At 48.2% G+C, this 17132-nt stretch overlaps 1 protein-coding gene across 1 annotated transcript in view; it reads right to left on the bottom strand.

The window, feature by feature from the left end:
- The window catches only part of PTPN9 (protein tyrosine phosphatase, non-receptor type 9), a 109271-nt gene extending 99659 nt beyond the window's left edge, over positions 1-9612 (bottom strand). Inside the window, exon 1 of the mRNA XM_025390255.1 lies at positions 8641-9612. Coding sequence (XP_025246040.1) covers positions 8641-8703 — 63 coding nt within the window. The 5' untranslated portion in view covers positions 8704-9612. The remainder of the gene's footprint in view (positions 1-8640) is intronic.
- Positions 9613-17132: the final 7520 nt, after the last annotated feature.

Raw genomic sequence — 17132 nt, 5'->3', positions numbered from 1 at the left:
AGGCCGAGACGGGCGGATCACGAGGTCAGGAGATCGAGACCATCCTGGCTAACACGGTGAAACCCCCTCTCTACTAAAAAAAATACAAAAAAACTAGCCGGGCGAGGTGGCGGGCGCCTGTAGTCCCAGCTACTCGGGAGGCTGAGGCAGGAGAATGGCGTAAACCCGGGAGGTGGAGCTTGCAGTGAGCTGAGATCCGGCCACTGCACTCCAGCCTGGGTGACAAAGAGAGACTCCGTCTCAAAAAAAAAAAAAAAAAAAAAAAAAAAAAAAAAAAGACTGTGGGAAAAGGGAAGTTCTTGGCCACAAGAAATGGGACAAAACCCTTGCCCTTGGGAAAAATGCCAAAAATCTCTTAAGTACACGGTAAAGCAGTTAAATTTTTAGCTTTAAAAGATTCCATTATAAAAATACAAACCAGACTGGGCACAGTGGCTCATGCCTATAATCAAAACACTTTGGGAGGTTGAGGCGGGAGGACTGCTTGAGCTTAGGAGTTCATGACCAGCCTGGGCAACATGGTAAAATCCCCCTCCACAAAAAATATAAAAAATTAGTTGGGTGTGGTAGCATGCCTGTAGTCCCAGGAACCCGGGAGGCTGAGGTGGAAGGATCACCTGAGCCTGGGAGGCTGGGAGGTCGAGGCTGCAGTGAGCTATGATCATGCCACTGCATTCCAGCCTGGGTGACAAGAGTAAGACCCTATCCCCCCCCCCAAAAAAAAAAAGCAAAAACCACATCATGCAATTAGAATAATTAGAATAGGCTTTTGAAAACTACACTATAAAAATGGAAGATAATAATTTTCTGGAATTCATAAGAACCTGTACTAGGTGATGGTCCCCAGGGTGGATATGAATATTTTTTCCCCTCATAATTGGCTTAAACTAACATGGTTCTAAAATTTTTTGCTATTCAAAAATGATGAGGATGAGCATGGTGGCTCATGCCTGTAATCCCAGCACTTTGGGAGACCAAAGCAGGCGGATCACCTGAGGTCAGGAGTTTGAGGCCAGCCTGACCATCATGGTGAAACCCCGTCTCTACTAAAAATACAAAAATTAGCTGGGTGTGGTGGCAGGCACCTGTAATTCCAGCTACTAGGGAGGCTGAGGCAGGAGAATTGCTTGAACCCAGGAGGCAGAGGTCGCAGTGAGCCGAGATTGTGCCACCACATTCTAGTTTGGGCGACAGAACAAGACTGTCTCAAAAAGAAAAAAACAAAAAACAATGATGAATATCATAATAATGGCTAACTTTACTGACTACTTATTATATAACCATTGGGCTAAGTGCTCTACATGCATCTCCTTACTAATCCTTACAACACTGTATAAGGTCTAAATAACATAAACTTTAAGAATTTTCGAAAAAAGAAAAGACATAAAATTAAAATAAAAAAAAACAAAAAAATAATTTTCAGGCTGGGCATGGTGGCTCATGCCTGTACTCTCAGCATTTTGGGAGGCCAAGGTGGGTAGATTGCATGAGCCCTGGAGTTCAAGACCAGCCTGGGCAACATAGTGACACCTTATCTCTATTATTTAAAAAATAAAGTAAAATAAATTGGCGATGGCTCACGCTTGTAATCCCAGCACTTTGGGAGGCAGAGGCGGGTGGATCACAAGGTCAGAATATAGAGACCATCCTGGCCAACATGGTGAAACCCCGTCTCTACTAAAATACAAAAATTAGCCGGGCATGGTGGTGCACGCCTGTAATCCCAGCTGCTCGGGAAACTGAGGTGGGAGAATCGCTTGAACACAGGAGGTGTAGGTTGTGCCACTGTGCTACAGCCTGGTGATAGAGCAAAACTCCATCTCAAAAAAATAAATAAATAATAAAAATATTAATAGAAGCATAAGTACTTTAGAAAACTACTCTATTGTCCTATCAATCACCACTGGGATATCCCTGCAAAACCAAAAGACCCTAAACAGCTATAATTACACAGAATTTTAATCTAGTAAGAGTTCTAGTTAAGAGTCTTGGCAGGGCGAGATGGCTCACACCTGTAATCCCAGCACTTTGGGCTGCTGAGGCAGGTGGATTGCCTAAGGTCAAGAGTTCAAGACCAGCATGGGCAACATGGTGAAATCCCGTCTCTACTAAAAATACATAAATTAGCCAGGTATGGTGGCAGGCACCTATAATCCCAGCTACTCGGCAGGCTGAGGCACGAGAATCACTTGAACCCGGGAGGCAGAGGTTGCAGTGAGCTGAGATCGCATTACTGCACTCCAGCCTGGGTAACAAAGCAAGACTCCGTCTCAAAACACAATAACATAATGACAATAAAGATAAATACTTATATATAGAAATTGTCCTTCACACTGTCAAACTGCCAGCCCATTAAGAAAGGCTTTTACGGGCCGGGCGCGGTGGCTCAAGCCTGTAATCCCAGCACTTTGGGAGGCCGAGACGGGTGGATCACGAGGTCAGGAGATCGAGACCATCCTGGCTAACATGGTGAAACCCCGTCTCTACTAAGAAATACAAAAAACTAGCCGGGCGAGGTGGCGGGCGCCTGTAGTCCCAGCTACTCGGGAGGCTGAGGCCGGAGAATGGCGTGAACCCGGGAGGCGGAGCTTGCAGTGAGCTGAGATCCGGCCACTGCACTCTAGCCTGGGCTACAGAGCGAGACTCCGTCTCAAAAAAAAAAAAAAGAAAGGCTTTTACGGCCAGGCATGGTGGCTCATGCCTATAATCCAAGCACCATGGGAAAGGCAGGCGGATCACTTGAGGTCAGGAGTTAGAGACCAGGCTAGCCAACATGGTGAAACCCCATGTCTACTAAAAAGAAAATACAAAAATTAGTCGGGTGTGATGGTGCATGCCTGTAGTCCCAGCTACTTGGGAGGCTAAGGCAGGAGAATTGCTTGAAGCAGGAAGATGAAGGTTGCAGTGAGCCGAGACTGTGCTCCAGTCTGGGTGACAGAGAGAGACTCTGTCTCAAAAAAAAAAAAAAAGAAAGAAAAGAAGAAGAAAGGCTTTTACAAGCCTTCTTGTGCAAAAGAACAACAAGATATAAAGAAAACAAAATTTTACTGTAGTTGTGACCACACCTTGAAATGGAGAGTTGACAACTCTGTTTTAAGGAACAAACTCTTTTCCTATAGTAATTTCATCATAATTTCTTGCACAGAGTATACAATATGTTTCTGCTGGCAATATACAGTTGAGTAAAGGCTTTCTAAATCTTTTCCTCTGTACTTTCCAAACTATATTTTAAGAAACATTAACAAAACCAAACACATATATCAATACCAAAACCCACAAAATTAGCTATTTTATACCCACTTAGGCATCTAAGTAAACTGGCTAACGGCTTCATGGGAAGTAATGTACTGTAAAAGAGGAAACACTGGCAATGAAGGCAGAAAACCTAGACCTGGGTGGAAATCATGGCTACATAACTTGCTAACTCTCTGACCTTGGGCAATTTCCTTCTCTCAGTCTGAGTTTTCTTATTTGCAAAGTGAGAGTAGTAATTCCAATCTTGGGAGGGAGGATTAATTGCATGTGAAATGCCCACCACAGAGCCTGACTCCAAGCAGGAGTTTAGAAAAGATATCGCTATAATTGTTATTCATACAAGTTCCTTAAAAGCAAGAACATCATATTTGTCCTTGTAGCCCAACTGTAGGCTTTATAATTATTGAGGAGCTGAAAAAACAAGAAACACCAAAGTTACAAATGAGGATTTGTATCCGTTCAACACACGCCTGGACAGAAAATGAAACTAAGAAGTAATCATGACTTTCAAAAACTGTATCAACGCATACATAGAGTATAAATCAAAGTATATATTGCCATTTGATGGGGAAAAATATCAAAATATGCAATGTGCTTATTTTTAAGCCACTCTGAAAGAAGATGATGCTGCCTGTAAACAAATCAGGAGTACAACTACTCTTCATTCATTCTGCAAGTATTTCCGTAAGTGCCAGTCATTATGTTGGTCATTATGCTAGGCAATGTGCATATGATGGGGAGCAAAAGCGAAAATAGTCCCAACCCTCATAGAGCTTGCTTGCAGTCATGTAATCACACAAATAAGTGTTAACTTGTGATAAGTGATGTGAAGGATGGGTAAATGGTGCTCTGAGAACCTATTAGGTTAGAATCTAATCTAACTGAAATCAAGGAAGGCCTTCCAAGGAGGTGAAACCTGAGAGCTGAAGGATGAAGAGGAGGTTAACAAAGGGAGGTGTTTCCAGATGGAGTAAAGTAGCTACTGCAAAGACCCTGTAAGCAGAAGGAAACATGGCAAGAACGCAGGACTATAAGGGCAGTGTGCATGGAGCAGAGACAAGTATGAGAATTAGCTAGGGTCTAGGCTGCACAAGGGCCTATATCGCCTACATTCAAAAGTTGTACTTTGATCTCAAGAGCAATGACAAGGCCTGTAATCCTAAGGCTTTGGGAGGCTGAGGCAGGAGGACGGCTTGAACCCAAGAGGTCGAGGTCATAATTACACCACTGGACTCCAGCCTGGGTGACAAAGTGAGATCCTGTCTCCACAAAAAAAAAATAAAAAAAAAAAAAAGAGCAACCAGAAGCCACTAAAGAATTTTATGAATGCTTCTTTGTGGGGCAGGCAGGCTGAGGGGAAGATGAAATCAGATTTTCAATAGGACTCTGGCTTCTGGCTTCTGGAATACGGATGGATCAGGTGGGAAACAAAAGTCCTGTCAGGATACGATAGTAGCTCGGAATAGGGTGATGGCAGTGATGGTGGAAGAAAGCCAATGAATTCAAGATATATTCAGGAAAATCTAACACTGTATTGTACACAAGGGCAGAGAGATAGCAATGTCCAAGACACTGGGTTTCTGATTCATATGACTGTACAGAAGGAGAAGGAGATACCACTCAGGAGGTATTCTGCTTCCGAAATGTCTTTAAGGAGCCGGGCGCAGTGGCTCACTCCTGTAATCCCAGCACTTTGGGAGGCTGAGGTGGGTGAATTGCCTGAGGTCAGGAGTTCGAGACCAGCCTGGCCAACGTAGTGAAACCCCATCATTACTAAAAATACAAAAAATTAGCTGGGTGCGGTGGCGAGCACCTGTAATCCCAGCTACTAGGGAGGCTGACGCAGGAGAATTGCTTGAACCCAGGAGGCAGAGGTTGCAGGGAGCCAAGATGGCGCCATTGCATTCCAACCTGGCAACAAGAGCAAAACTCTGTCTCAAAAAAAAAAAAAAAAAGAAAGAAAGAAAAGAAATATCTTTAAGGCTGTTCACACAGGCCAAAAAGGGCCTAAGTGCACTACACTTTTGCATGAAAATGTGTAAACCCAGTTTGATCCCCTACTTTAAATAAGGGTCTAAAAGATTTTTTGCTATTTACAAAAATCAAACTGACTCTAAAAAATACAAGGATTTTCCCACACTGAAGAAATTTCAAAGATTCTGCCACAAGCTTCTAAATCAACTTCCAGTGAATGTTAAATTGGTTTGAGCAATAGAGCAGCATTATGGAGTGAATGTGTCATTTCCCATGAGGACCACTTTGATAAGGCTAACTCTTATTTACTGCCATTTAATTTAAATATTTTAAATAAATCTTAATAGTTAAGAGTACTCTTGGCCAGACGCAGTGGCTCACACCTGTAATCCCAGCACTTTGGGAGGCCGAGGCGGGCGGATCACAAGGTCAGGAGATGGAGACCATCCTGGTTAACATCGTGAAACCCCGTCTCTACTAAAAAATACAAAAGATTAGCCGGGCATGGTGGCGAGCGCCTGCAGTCCCAGCTACTTGGGAGGCTGAGGCAGGAGAATGGCATGAACCCGGGAGGTGGAGGTTGCAGTGAGTCGAGATCGCGCCACTGCACTCCAACCTGAGCAACAGAGCAAGACTCTGTCCAAAAAAAAAAAAAAGTACCCTTGGCCGGGCACGATGGCTCAGGCCTGTAATCCCAGCACTTTGGGAGGCAGAGGTGGGCAGATCACGAGGTCAAGAGATCAAGACCATCCTCCAACATGGTGAAACCCCGTTACTAGTAAAAATACAAACATTAGCTGGGCGTGGTGGGCACCTGTAATCCCAGATACTCCCGAGGCTGAGGCAGGAGAATCGTTTGAACCTGGGAGGTGGAGGTTGCAGTGAGCCGAGATCACGCCATTGCACTCCAGTCTGGGCAACAAAACCCAAACTCCGGCTGGGCGCGGTGGCTCACGACTATAATCCCAGCACTTTTGGAGGACAAGGTGGGCAGATCACGAGGTCAGGAGTTCGAGACCAGCCTGGCCAACATGGTGAAACCCCATGTCTACTAAAAATACAAAAATTAGCTGGGCATGGTGGCAGGCGCCTATAATCCCAGCTGCTCAGGAGGCTGAGGCAGGAGAATCATTTGAACCCTGGAGGCAGAGGTTGCAGTGAGCCAAGATCAGGCCACTGCACTCCAGCCTGGATGACAGGGCGAGACTCCGTCTCAAAAAAAAAAAAAAAACCGAAACTCCAACTCTAGAAAAAAGAGAGTACTCTTATGTGACATTAAACTAGAATATGATAACATCAGGCATTACCATAATTAGAACTATACTGCTTTTTTGTTTTAATATTTTGAAATGCGGCCGGGCGCGGTGGCTCACGCCTGTAATCCCAGCACTTTGGGAGGCCGAGGCGGGCGGATCACAAGGTCAGGAGATCGAGACCACAGTGAAACCCCGTCTCTACTAAAAATACAAAAAATTAGCCGGGCGCGGTGGTGGGCGCCTGTAGTCCCAGCTACTCAGGAGGCTGAGGCAGGAGAATGGCGTGAACCCAGGAGGCGGAGCTTGCAGTGAGCCGAGATCGCGCCACTGCACTCCAGCCTGGGCGACAGCGCGAGACTCCGTCTCAAAAAAAAAAAAAAAATATTTTGAAATGCTTGTAAAAAATAATATTTTGTAGGAAAAAAAGAGGTAAGATTTTAAAAACACACAGACACATAATCTCTTGCCTTTAATAAATATTTTGCCATTTCCATCCTAGTCCTTGTTAATGCCCATCACATTCAATTCAGGGTAAAAAATAAGGTTTTTACTAGTTAAACACATTTGTATATGTGTATGCACTATATACAAAGTAAAGCCAATACTATGTCAATACTATCAATACTTTAATATTTACTTTTCCTGGTTTTAGTTTTCAAATTTGCAACGGATGCTATTTGCATAGAATACTGATGCCTTTAAGTCTTAAAAACAGAAATCTGACTGACCCAAGAAAAAGGATGAAAGAAAGAGATTTGTCCCTTTAAAATCAGCCAACACGTCCTATGTTAGTACTGAAGTACTTTCCAATTCTGGCAGGATGGGCTCCATGGCCACCTGCTTGCACTAGGGCCTGACTAGCATTTTATTAACATCCAACTGCAATTACCAGGACATTCATTACCACTGCTTGTACAAAGCAGAATTCTCTTTAAATTTTTTTCCCATACTGATTTCATCACCAGGTGTCAAAAGGCAAAACCGTGGCCTGAGGCCAAATAGAAAAATGTCATCTCTACAAATGAGGAGAAAAGACAAGGACTTTTTAAAAAATCAGGTCAACAAGCCCATTAGCCAATAATAGTTTGTAAAACTAGACTGTCTTCACACTAGAGGCTGTGCTAGCAAATGTGGTCCTTGGAAACAAGGGCTGTAGAGCTTGAAATGGGTTGCCAGCATGGTTTGCCTTTTTCGTTTTTCATGTTTATTTTTATTTTTTTATTTATAACATGGAATCAGACTATGACTATAATGGAGCATAGCTATGGCGGGGTATAGGCACTGCCAAGGAAGAGACAGCGAAAAGCCCGTAGGGTTCCCAATCTAAGCTAGCAGACCTTCCCATCTTCCTCAGGAGTGGTCCCTGTCTCTGCAGCTGGAATGTGCGGGAGGGAAAGTTACAAGGGCCCCCAAAATGAGACAGCAAAACACTTCCTTCTGAGAACTAAAGGTCATAGGCTTTTAAGGAACAATAGAGCTCAATGTAAGCTTCAGAAAGATGATGACAGTCAGATGAGACGGGGGTAGGGAAGCAGGGGTGAGGAGATGCTCCCCGTCTGGGATAGCTGAATAGGAGGGTCAAGGCCAGGAACTTTAGAAGCACGAGAAGGGCTGGATCTTCCAGAACCTGCCCCAGTGGGCCTGAGAAACCTAAGAGGCTCCTCTGAAAATCTAGGGCATCTATGCATCCAATACTCTCTGCCCTCTCCTCGGGAAGGGAGATAATCCCCACAGGAAGCACCCCCCAAACTGGGGCTTTTCCTACCCTTCAAAAGCCACAAACCCTCACGGAAAACATTTACAAGGGAGTGGAAAGGCCGGGGGCAAGCAGCGGTTCTGCAAACCTCAGGAAGGAGGCCCCTGGATCCAAAGAACTTTGCCCCTGGAATGGGGGGTGGGGTGGGGAGGGCACCGTCTGAGGCCCGTAAGCCTCGGGGAAAGAAGCTGCAGGAACTGGAGCAGGGTCCCGTGGGTGCACTGACGAGGGGGTGGCGGCCTGGGGCGCGGTCGCCGGTGAGGGAGGCCCGCGGGCCGGGCACGGGAGCGGGGGCGCTGCGGGCCCGTGGCTGCAAAGAGCCGGGGTTTGGGAGGCAGAGGCCGGCGTAGGCCTCGGGGGCCCGGACACACCCACCGTGGCGGCCTCGGGCCCGCTTACCTGCTCCTCCTCCGGGGTCAGCTCCGGCGCCATGTCGGGCCGGGGCGCGGTCGCGGGCTCCATCCCCCAGCCACCGCCGCCGGGCGGACAGAACTCGCTCGCGAGCGCGGGAGCCCGGCACGCTCGGCCTCCGCTTCCGCGTCCCCGCGCCTCAGCAGCCCCGGGCAGGCTCGAGCATGGTGGGGCCGGCCAGGGCCCGGCGCCCGCAGCAGCCGCAAATGCCGCTTCTGCTTCTTTAAGAAAAATTTCTCCGAACTGCCCCTCTCTTCCGGGAGGAAATCCTTTTTTATATTATTCGCTCCTTTCCTCACACTCCCCCTTATCTCCTGGGGAAGAAAAAGTGCAGGCGAAGAGCTAACAGCCGCTCGGGATTTAAAAGGAAATCGGAAATCAGGAACTTTTAGAGCCGGGAGCGAAGGGTCGGCGGAAATTTCACGAAGGCCGCCGGCCCCCTCGGCGCCCCGCTTCCTCGGCCGCACTCCCGCTTCTCCACAGCGCCACAGCACTCGGGGCCGCCCAGCCGGGCCGTCCTCGCGGACGCTGGCCCTGCGACCTGCGCGGCTGCCTCAGCCAGGCTCCTTGCGGGCGGCCGCAGCGAGAGGGAGGGAGCGGAGAGGGAGCGAGGGAAACGCGCCCCCCTCCTGGCTCACGGCCAACGCTGCGGCCGCCCCGCGGCCGCCCGAGCCCCCCGCGGCTCCATTGAGAAACTGAGCGTCTCATTCACAAGCTGGTGGCGAGGAGGGCCCAGCGGAGCGAGGACGCCGTCCGGGAGGGGGAGACAGAGAGGAGCCCGGGCGGGGGAGGGGACCCGGGCGGGGAGGAGACCCTAGCAGGACGGAAGGCGACTCGACTGCGGGAGGGACGAAAAGGAAGAAAAGAGTGTATTTCGTGAGGCTCAGATCTTCGGAGGAGGAGGAGAATACATTCGTTTGCAAATTATCTGCTGACTGGCACCTCTCCTGGGGTTAACTTGCCGCTGCCACCTACAAGTGAGAAACCCACAATCCTCATCTATTTGTGGCTTGCAGCCTGAAAGACCCTGGAAAGGTTGCCTGCCAGGCCAGGAAGCTTAGGTGGAAGGAATCGCACCTGCCTCCCTCTCTCTCCCTCCTTACTGGCTGTATCCTGTAATTCTTCTCCAGTGTAGTTAATGTTAATCCCCCACAGAAACATCAGACTCCGAACCTCATTCAGGAATGACGCGGCCTTTGCAGACCTTTGATTTTCACTAGGGCAAGTGCAGCAAAGGATTCAGGATTAGGTGTACACTCTTGGAATCATTTGGGGAGGAATGGGGCATAGAGAAGGCAAGGCTGGGTCTAGTATGTTGTTGCATTATTCCAAGCCAAAGATAAATATTCCAAAGGGACTCAGAGAAGTCCACAACTAGTTCCAAGGCTGAAGCCCTGGAGCCAGTCCTGTGAGAGACCCAAAGGAGGGGCCTTCACACAACAGGAAGGTGCTGTGAGTTGTGATGCTCCCACGATTTTTTTTTCTTTTTTTTTTTTTTTTTTGAGACTGAGTCTCACTGTGTCGCCCAGGCTAGAGTGCAGTGACGCCATCCCGGCTCACTACAACCTCCGCCTCCCGGGTTCAAGCGATTCTCCTGCCTCAGCCTCCTGGGCAGCTGGGATTACAGGTGCGCGCCACCACGCCCGTCTAATTTTTGTATTTTTAGTAGAGACAGGGTTTCACCATGTTGGTCAGGCTGGTCTCGAACTCCTGACCTCGTGATCCGCCCGCCTCGGTCTCCCAAAGTGCCAGCATTACAGGCAGGCGTGAGCCACCGCGCGCCCGGCTATTTTTTTTTTTTTTTTTTTTCCTTCTTTTTTTTTTTTTTTTTTTTTGAGACGGAGTCTCGCTCTGCCGCCCAGGCTGGAGTGCAGTGGCCAGATCTCAGCTCACTGCAAGCTCCGCCTCCCGGGTTCACGCCATTCTCCTGCCTTGTGATCTGCCCGCCTCGGCCTCCCAAGGTTTCTTTTTTTGTTTTGTTTTTAACAGAGTCTCACTTTGTTGCCCAGGCTGGAGTGCAGTGGCGTGATCACAGCTCACTGCAGCCTCAAAGTCCTGGTCTCAAGCAATCCTCCTGCCTCAGCCTCCTGAGTAGGTAGGACTACAGGTGCACACCACTGCACCTGGCTAATTTTTTTTTTTTAATTTTTTGTAGAGATGGGGGTCTTGCTATGTTGCCCAGGCTGGTCTCAAACTCCTGGTGAACCGCCTTTTCAAAATTATAACTGAGGATTTTATGACAGTGAAAGAAATCAGACCTGACTCTATCTTGCTTCTAACCCTTAAGCTGTCCTTGTTCATTCCTGGGCATAGGCCGAACTAACTTGGGGAAAGAACTCAGTTCATGGTTTGACTCTGAAACAAAATTGATAACAGCCCTACCCGAAAAGACCTCCTTCTTCCCTGGGGTCCAGTCTGCCTTTGCAAGATGAACAAATTAAGCTACAAAGATTAGAAATTACAATTTAGGGGTCATGCAGCCTTGGGCTCCAAGAGTCTAAACCTCCCCAGATTGCTCCTGGGGATAACATCACTATTGTAAAACCTAAGATCAGTGCTTGAGATATTTTGCAGACCCTGCACCGGATGGATCAGCTGATACCACACAGACCAGTAATCTGGCCCAAAGAGGTCTGCCATCTCAACCAGGAACAGAAGACAGCAAGAAAAACTCATTTCAACTCCCTATGATTCCATCCCAAACCTGACCAATCAGCACTCCCCACGTCCAAATTATCTTTAAAAACTCTGATCCCTTAATGCTCCAGGGAGACTGATTTTAGTAATAAAAAAACTACAGGGGCCGGGCGCGGTGGCTCAAGCCTGTAATCCCAGCACTTTGGGAGGCCGAGGCGGGCGGATCACGAGGTCAGGAGATCGAGACCATCCTGGCGAACACGGTGAAACCCCGTCTCTACTAAAAAAAATACAAAAAACTAGCCGGGCGAGGTGGCGGACGCCTGTAGTCCCAGCTACTCCTGAGGCTGAGGGAGGAGAATGGCGTGAACCCGGGAGGCGGAGCTTGCAGTGAGCCGAGATCCTGCCACTGCACTCCAGCCCGGGCGGCAGAGCGAGACTCCGTCTCAAAAAAAAAAAAAAAGAAAAAAAAAAAAAAAAAACTACAGGCCAGGCACGGTGACTCATGCCTGTAATCCCAGCACTTTGGGAGGCTGAGGCAGGCGGATCATGAGGTCAAGAGATCGAGACCATCCTGGCCAACATGGTGAAACCCCGTCTCTAGTGAAAATACAAAAATTAGCTGGGCGTGGTGGCACACACCTGTAGTCCCAGCTACTTGGGAGTCTGAGGCAGGAGAAGCGCTGGAACCCAGGAGGTGGAGATTGCAGTGAGCCAAGATCACACCACTGCAGTCCAGCCTGGCGAAACAGCGAGACGCCATCTCAAAAATAATAATAAAACTCCACTCTCCTGCACAGCTGGCTCTGCGTGAATTACTCTTTTGCCATTGCAATTCCCCTGTCTTGATGTATTTGCTGTGTAGGCAGCAGGCAAGGTGATCCTATTGGGCAGTTACACTGGGCTCAGGTGATCTTCCTGTCTCAGCCTCCCAAAGTGCTGGGATTACAGGTTCGAGCCACTGTGCCCAGCCTTCTAGGGTTTTTGCTTTTGTTTTTGTTTGAGATGGAGTTTCACTCTTGTTGCCCAGGCTGGAGTGCAGTGGCACGATCTCGGCTCACTGCAACCTCCACCTCCCAGACTCAAGCGATTTTCCTGCCTCAGCCTCCCTAGTAGCTGGGATTACAGGCACCTGCCACCACGCCCAGCTAATTTTTTGTATTTTTAGTAGAGATGGGGTTTCACTATGTTGGCCAGGCTGGTCTCGAACTCCTGACCTCAGGCAATTCACCCACCTCAGCCTCCCAAAGTGCTGGGATTACAGGCATGAGCCACCACGCCCGGCTCCTCCTAGGATTTTTTTTTTTTTTTTTTTTTTTTTGAGACGGAGTCTCGCTCTGTCGCCCAGGCTGGAGTGCAGTGGCCGGATCTCAGCTCACTGCAAGCTCCGCCTTCCGGGTTCACGCCATTCTCCGGCCTCAGCCTCCCGAGTAGCTGGGACTACAGGTGCCCGCCACCTCGCCCGGCTAGTTTTTTGTATTTCTTAATAGAGACGGGGTTTCACCGTGTTAGCCAGGATGGTCTGGATCTCCTGACCTCGTGATCCGCCCGTCTCGGCCTCCCAAAGTGCTGGGATTACAGGCTTGAGCCACCGCGCCCGGCCCCTCCTAGGATTTTAAAAGCAATCCCTGACCTCAACTAATTTCTGCATTAATGCAATAGGAACTTCAGGCTGCCCTTGGCGAGAATCAGAGAAGATATCCTTGGTGTCTGAATCTTTATCTCAGCTAGGATATTTTCTACTTTGCATCAATACGGCTGACTGGAGGTTGACTTCATCACTACTTTAGTTTCAGTATTGCAACCAGTCTGGAACTTTTTTTTTTTTTTTTTTTTTTTGAGCAGGAGTCTTGCTCCGTCTCCCAGGCTGGAGTACAGTGGCGCAATCTCGGCTCACTGTGACCTCTGCCTCCTGGGTTCAAGCAATTCTCCTGCCTCAGCCTCCCGAGTAGCTGAGATTACAGGCACTTGCCACCACACCCTGCTAATTTTTGTATTTTTAGTAGAGACAGGGTTTCACCATGTTAGCCAGGATGATCTTGAACTTCTGACCTCAGGCAATCCGCCCTCAGCTTCCCAAAGTGCTGGGATTACAGGCGTGAACCACTGCATCCAGCCTATTTTCTTTTTATTGAAGTGTAATATACAGAAAAAGTGCAAATATAAGTGTACCACTTGATGAATTTATTTTATTTTTTGAGACAGGGTCTCACTCTATTGCCCAGGATGGAGTGCAACAGCACAATCCTGGCTCACTACAACCTCCACTTCCTGGCTTAAGCGATCCTCCAGCCTCAGCCTCCCAAATAGCTGAGACTACAGGTGCACACCACCAGGCCCGGCTCATTTTTGTATTTTTTGTATAGACAGGGTTTCATCACGTTGCCCAGGCTGGTCTCAAACTCCTGAGCTCAAAGCAATCCACTCACCTCAGCCTCCCAAAGTGCTAGGATAACAGGCACGAGCCACTGCGCCCAGCCAGATGAATTTTCATAAACTCATGTGTCTGTGCCCAATGCACAGATCAAGAAATAGAATATTCTCATGGCCGGGCACGGTGGCTCAAGCCTGTAATCCCAGCACTTTGGGAGGCCGAGACGGGCGGATCACGAGGTCAGGAGATCGAGACCATCCTGGCTAACACGGTGAAACCCCGTCTCTACTAAAAATTACAAAAAACTAGCTGGGCGAGGTGGCGGGTGCCTGTAGTCCCAGCTACTCGGGAGGCTGAGGCAGGAGAATGGCGTGAACCCGGGAGGCGGAGCTTGGAGTGAGCCGAGATCTGGCCACTGCACTCCAGCCTGGGTGACAGATCGAGACTCCGCCTCAAAAAAAAAAAAAAAAGAAAAAAAAAAAAAAAAAAAAAAAAAAGAAATAGAATATTCTCAACTTGCCAAAGCCTTGCCTTTTGCCCACCCCCCACTCCCCACCCCCTAGTCAGTTACCACTCTGCTGAAGGGTAACCGCTATCTTGCCCCCACTTTTTTTTTTTTTTTTAAAGAGACAGGGTCTCTCGCTCTGTCACCCAGGCTGGAGTGCAATGGTGCGATCTGGGCTCACTGCAACCTCTGACTCCGGGTTCAAGCGAATCTCCTGCCTCAGCCTTCAGAGTAGCTGGGATTACAGGTATGCACTACCATGCCCATCTAATTTTTGTATTTTTTTTAGTAGAGATGGGGTTTCACCATGTTGGCCAGGCTGGTCTCGAATTCCTGCCCTCAAGTGATCCACCCACCTCGGTCTCCCAAAGCTCTAGGATTACAGTTGTGAGCTATCACGCCCAGCCCCAGGCTGATCTTGAACTCCTGGGCTCAAGTGATCTGCCTGCCTCCCATTTCCAAAGTGTTGGGCGTGAACCACCGTGCCGGGCCAAATATGCTTTTTCTCCCTAGGCAAGCAAATGGCTCTAGGACTAAACTGGAGTAAGAAACAGCAGGACCTGAGTAGTACAAGTCATTGATTGGAGACAGGAGAGGATGGAGTCTCTCAACTCACTATTTACACTTCACATTTGTTTTGCCCACTGATCCTCAGGACACCAGCGGTCAGTGATTTATCCAAAGTCACACAACTAACTAATTAGTATTGAGCTAGAACTTGAACCCAGGCATTCTAACTCCTGATCTAGGGACTGGGTGAGGAGGATAATTAATAAAGATATTTAACTGAGTGGGCTGAGAGAGAACTCAGCAGTGTTTTCAGAGGCACAGCTGTGTGTGTGGGCGTGTGGGTGTGTAAGGGAAGAGAATCACTGTTTTAACAGGACAATGTTTGGAAATTTCTGAGCACAAACGTGAATAACAAAACAAAGTACAAGGCAGCTGGCTGGCCGGCCACTTTGTTCTGAGAGGTAAATCCAGGAGACCCAGAGTAGAGAGGCAGCTACCTGGCTTGCCTCTAACTGCAGGCTTGAACCAATGAACTCCAATATGGTACTGTCATCCTGACCAATCAAATCTTAAAGGCTGGGCTGGGCACTGGGGCTCACACTTGTAATCCCAGCACTTGGGAGGCCCAGATGGGTGGATCACTTGAGGTCAGGAGTTGGAGACCACCATGAACAATCAACATGGTGAAACCCCATGTCTGCTAAAAATACAAAAAATTAGCCGGACGGGATGTTGCATGCCTGTAATCCCAGCTACTCGGGAGGCTGAGGCAGGAGAATTGCTTGAACCTGGGAGGCAGAGGTTGCAATGAGCCAAAATCACGCCATGGCACTCCAGCCTGTGCAACAAGAGTGAAACTCTGTCACACACACACACAAAAAAAAAAATCTTAGAAGACTGCAGAATGGCTTGTAATATCAAAAGACTGAAAACATTATGAGGCTGGGCGCAGTGGCTCACACCTGTAATCCTAGCACTTTGGGAGGCTGAGGCAGGCGGATCACGCAGTAGAACAAGACCATCCTTGCCAACATGGTGAAACCCTGTCTCTACTAAAAATACAAAAATTAGCTGGGCGTGGTGGTGCTCACCTGTAGTCCCAGCTACTCAGGAGACTGAGGCAGGAGAATCGCCTGAACCCGGGAGGCAGAGGTTACAGTGAGCCGAGATCGCCTTACTGCACGCCAGCCTGGCAGCAGAGCGAAATTCCGTGCCAAACAAACAAACAAACAAACAAACATTATGGCCCATCAATAGAAAACTTAGTAAATAAATTACAGTACACACATACACTGAAATAACAGGCTGACATTGTGTCCTTACATTTATCCCACAAACTGTTCTAAATGACTTTCATTCATTTACTCTCACCATATTAGTATAAGAAAGGTGAAACTATGATCCTTATTTTACAAAAGGCATATATAGTAGATCCGTATGTACTGACATAGCCTCCTTTTTTTTTTTTTTTTCCCTGAGACAGAGTCTTGCTGTGTCGCCCAGGCTGGAGTGCCGTGGTGCAGTCTCAGCTCACTGCAACTTCCACCTCCTGGGTTCAAGCAATTCTCTGCCTCAGGCTCCCGAGTAGTTGGGATTACAGGCATGCAACATCCTGTCCAGCTAATTTGTTGTATTTTTAGCAAAGACAGGGTTTCGCCATGTTGATCAGGGTGGTCTCGAACTCCTGACCTCAAGTGATCCACCCACCTGGGCCTCCCAAAGTGCTAGGATTACAGGTGTGAGCCACTGTGACTGGCTGCTTTTTTTTTGGTTTGAGATGGAGTCTCGCTCTGTTACCCAGGTTGGAGTGCAGTGGCACGATCTCAGCTCACTGCAACTTCTACTTCCTGGGCTCAGGTGATTCTTGTGCCTCAGCCTCCCAAATAGCTGGGATTACAGGGGTGAACCACCACGCCTGGCCCCTCCTTGCTTTTAAATTTAATTTTATTTATTTTTTTTGAGGCAGAGTGTCACTCTGTAACCTCAGCTGGAGTGCAATGGCACGATCTCAGCTCACGGCAACCTCTGTCCCCCAGTTTCAAGCAATTCTCCTGCCTCAGCCTCTCAGTTAGCTGGTATTACAGGTGTGCACCACCACATCTGGCTAATTTTTTAAAAATTATTATTATACTTTAAGTTCTAGGGTAAATGTGCATAATGTGCAGGTTTGTTACATATGCATACGTGTGGCATGTTGGTGTGCTGCACCCATGAACTTGTCATTTACATTAGGTATTCCTCTTAATGCTATCCCTCCTCTCCTCCCACCCCATGACAGGCCCTGGTGTGTGATGTTCCCTGCCCTGTGTCTAAGTGTTCTCATTGTTCAATTCCCACCTATGACTGAAAACATGCAGTGTTTGGTTTTCTGTCCTTGCGACAGTCTGCTCAGAATGATGGTTTCCGGCTTCATCCATGTCCCTAAAAAGGACATGAACTCATCCTTTTTCATGG

Source organism: Theropithecus gelada, chromosome 7a (genome assembly GCF_003255815.1).
Source record: "Theropithecus gelada isolate Dixy chromosome 7a, Tgel_1.0, whole genome shotgun sequence".
Classification (NCBI taxonomy): domain Eukaryota; kingdom Metazoa; phylum Chordata; class Mammalia; order Primates; family Cercopithecidae; genus Theropithecus; species Theropithecus gelada.
The sequence above is the reverse complement of the archived record's forward strand: the minus strand, read 5'-3'. Positions and strand labels throughout refer to the sequence as shown.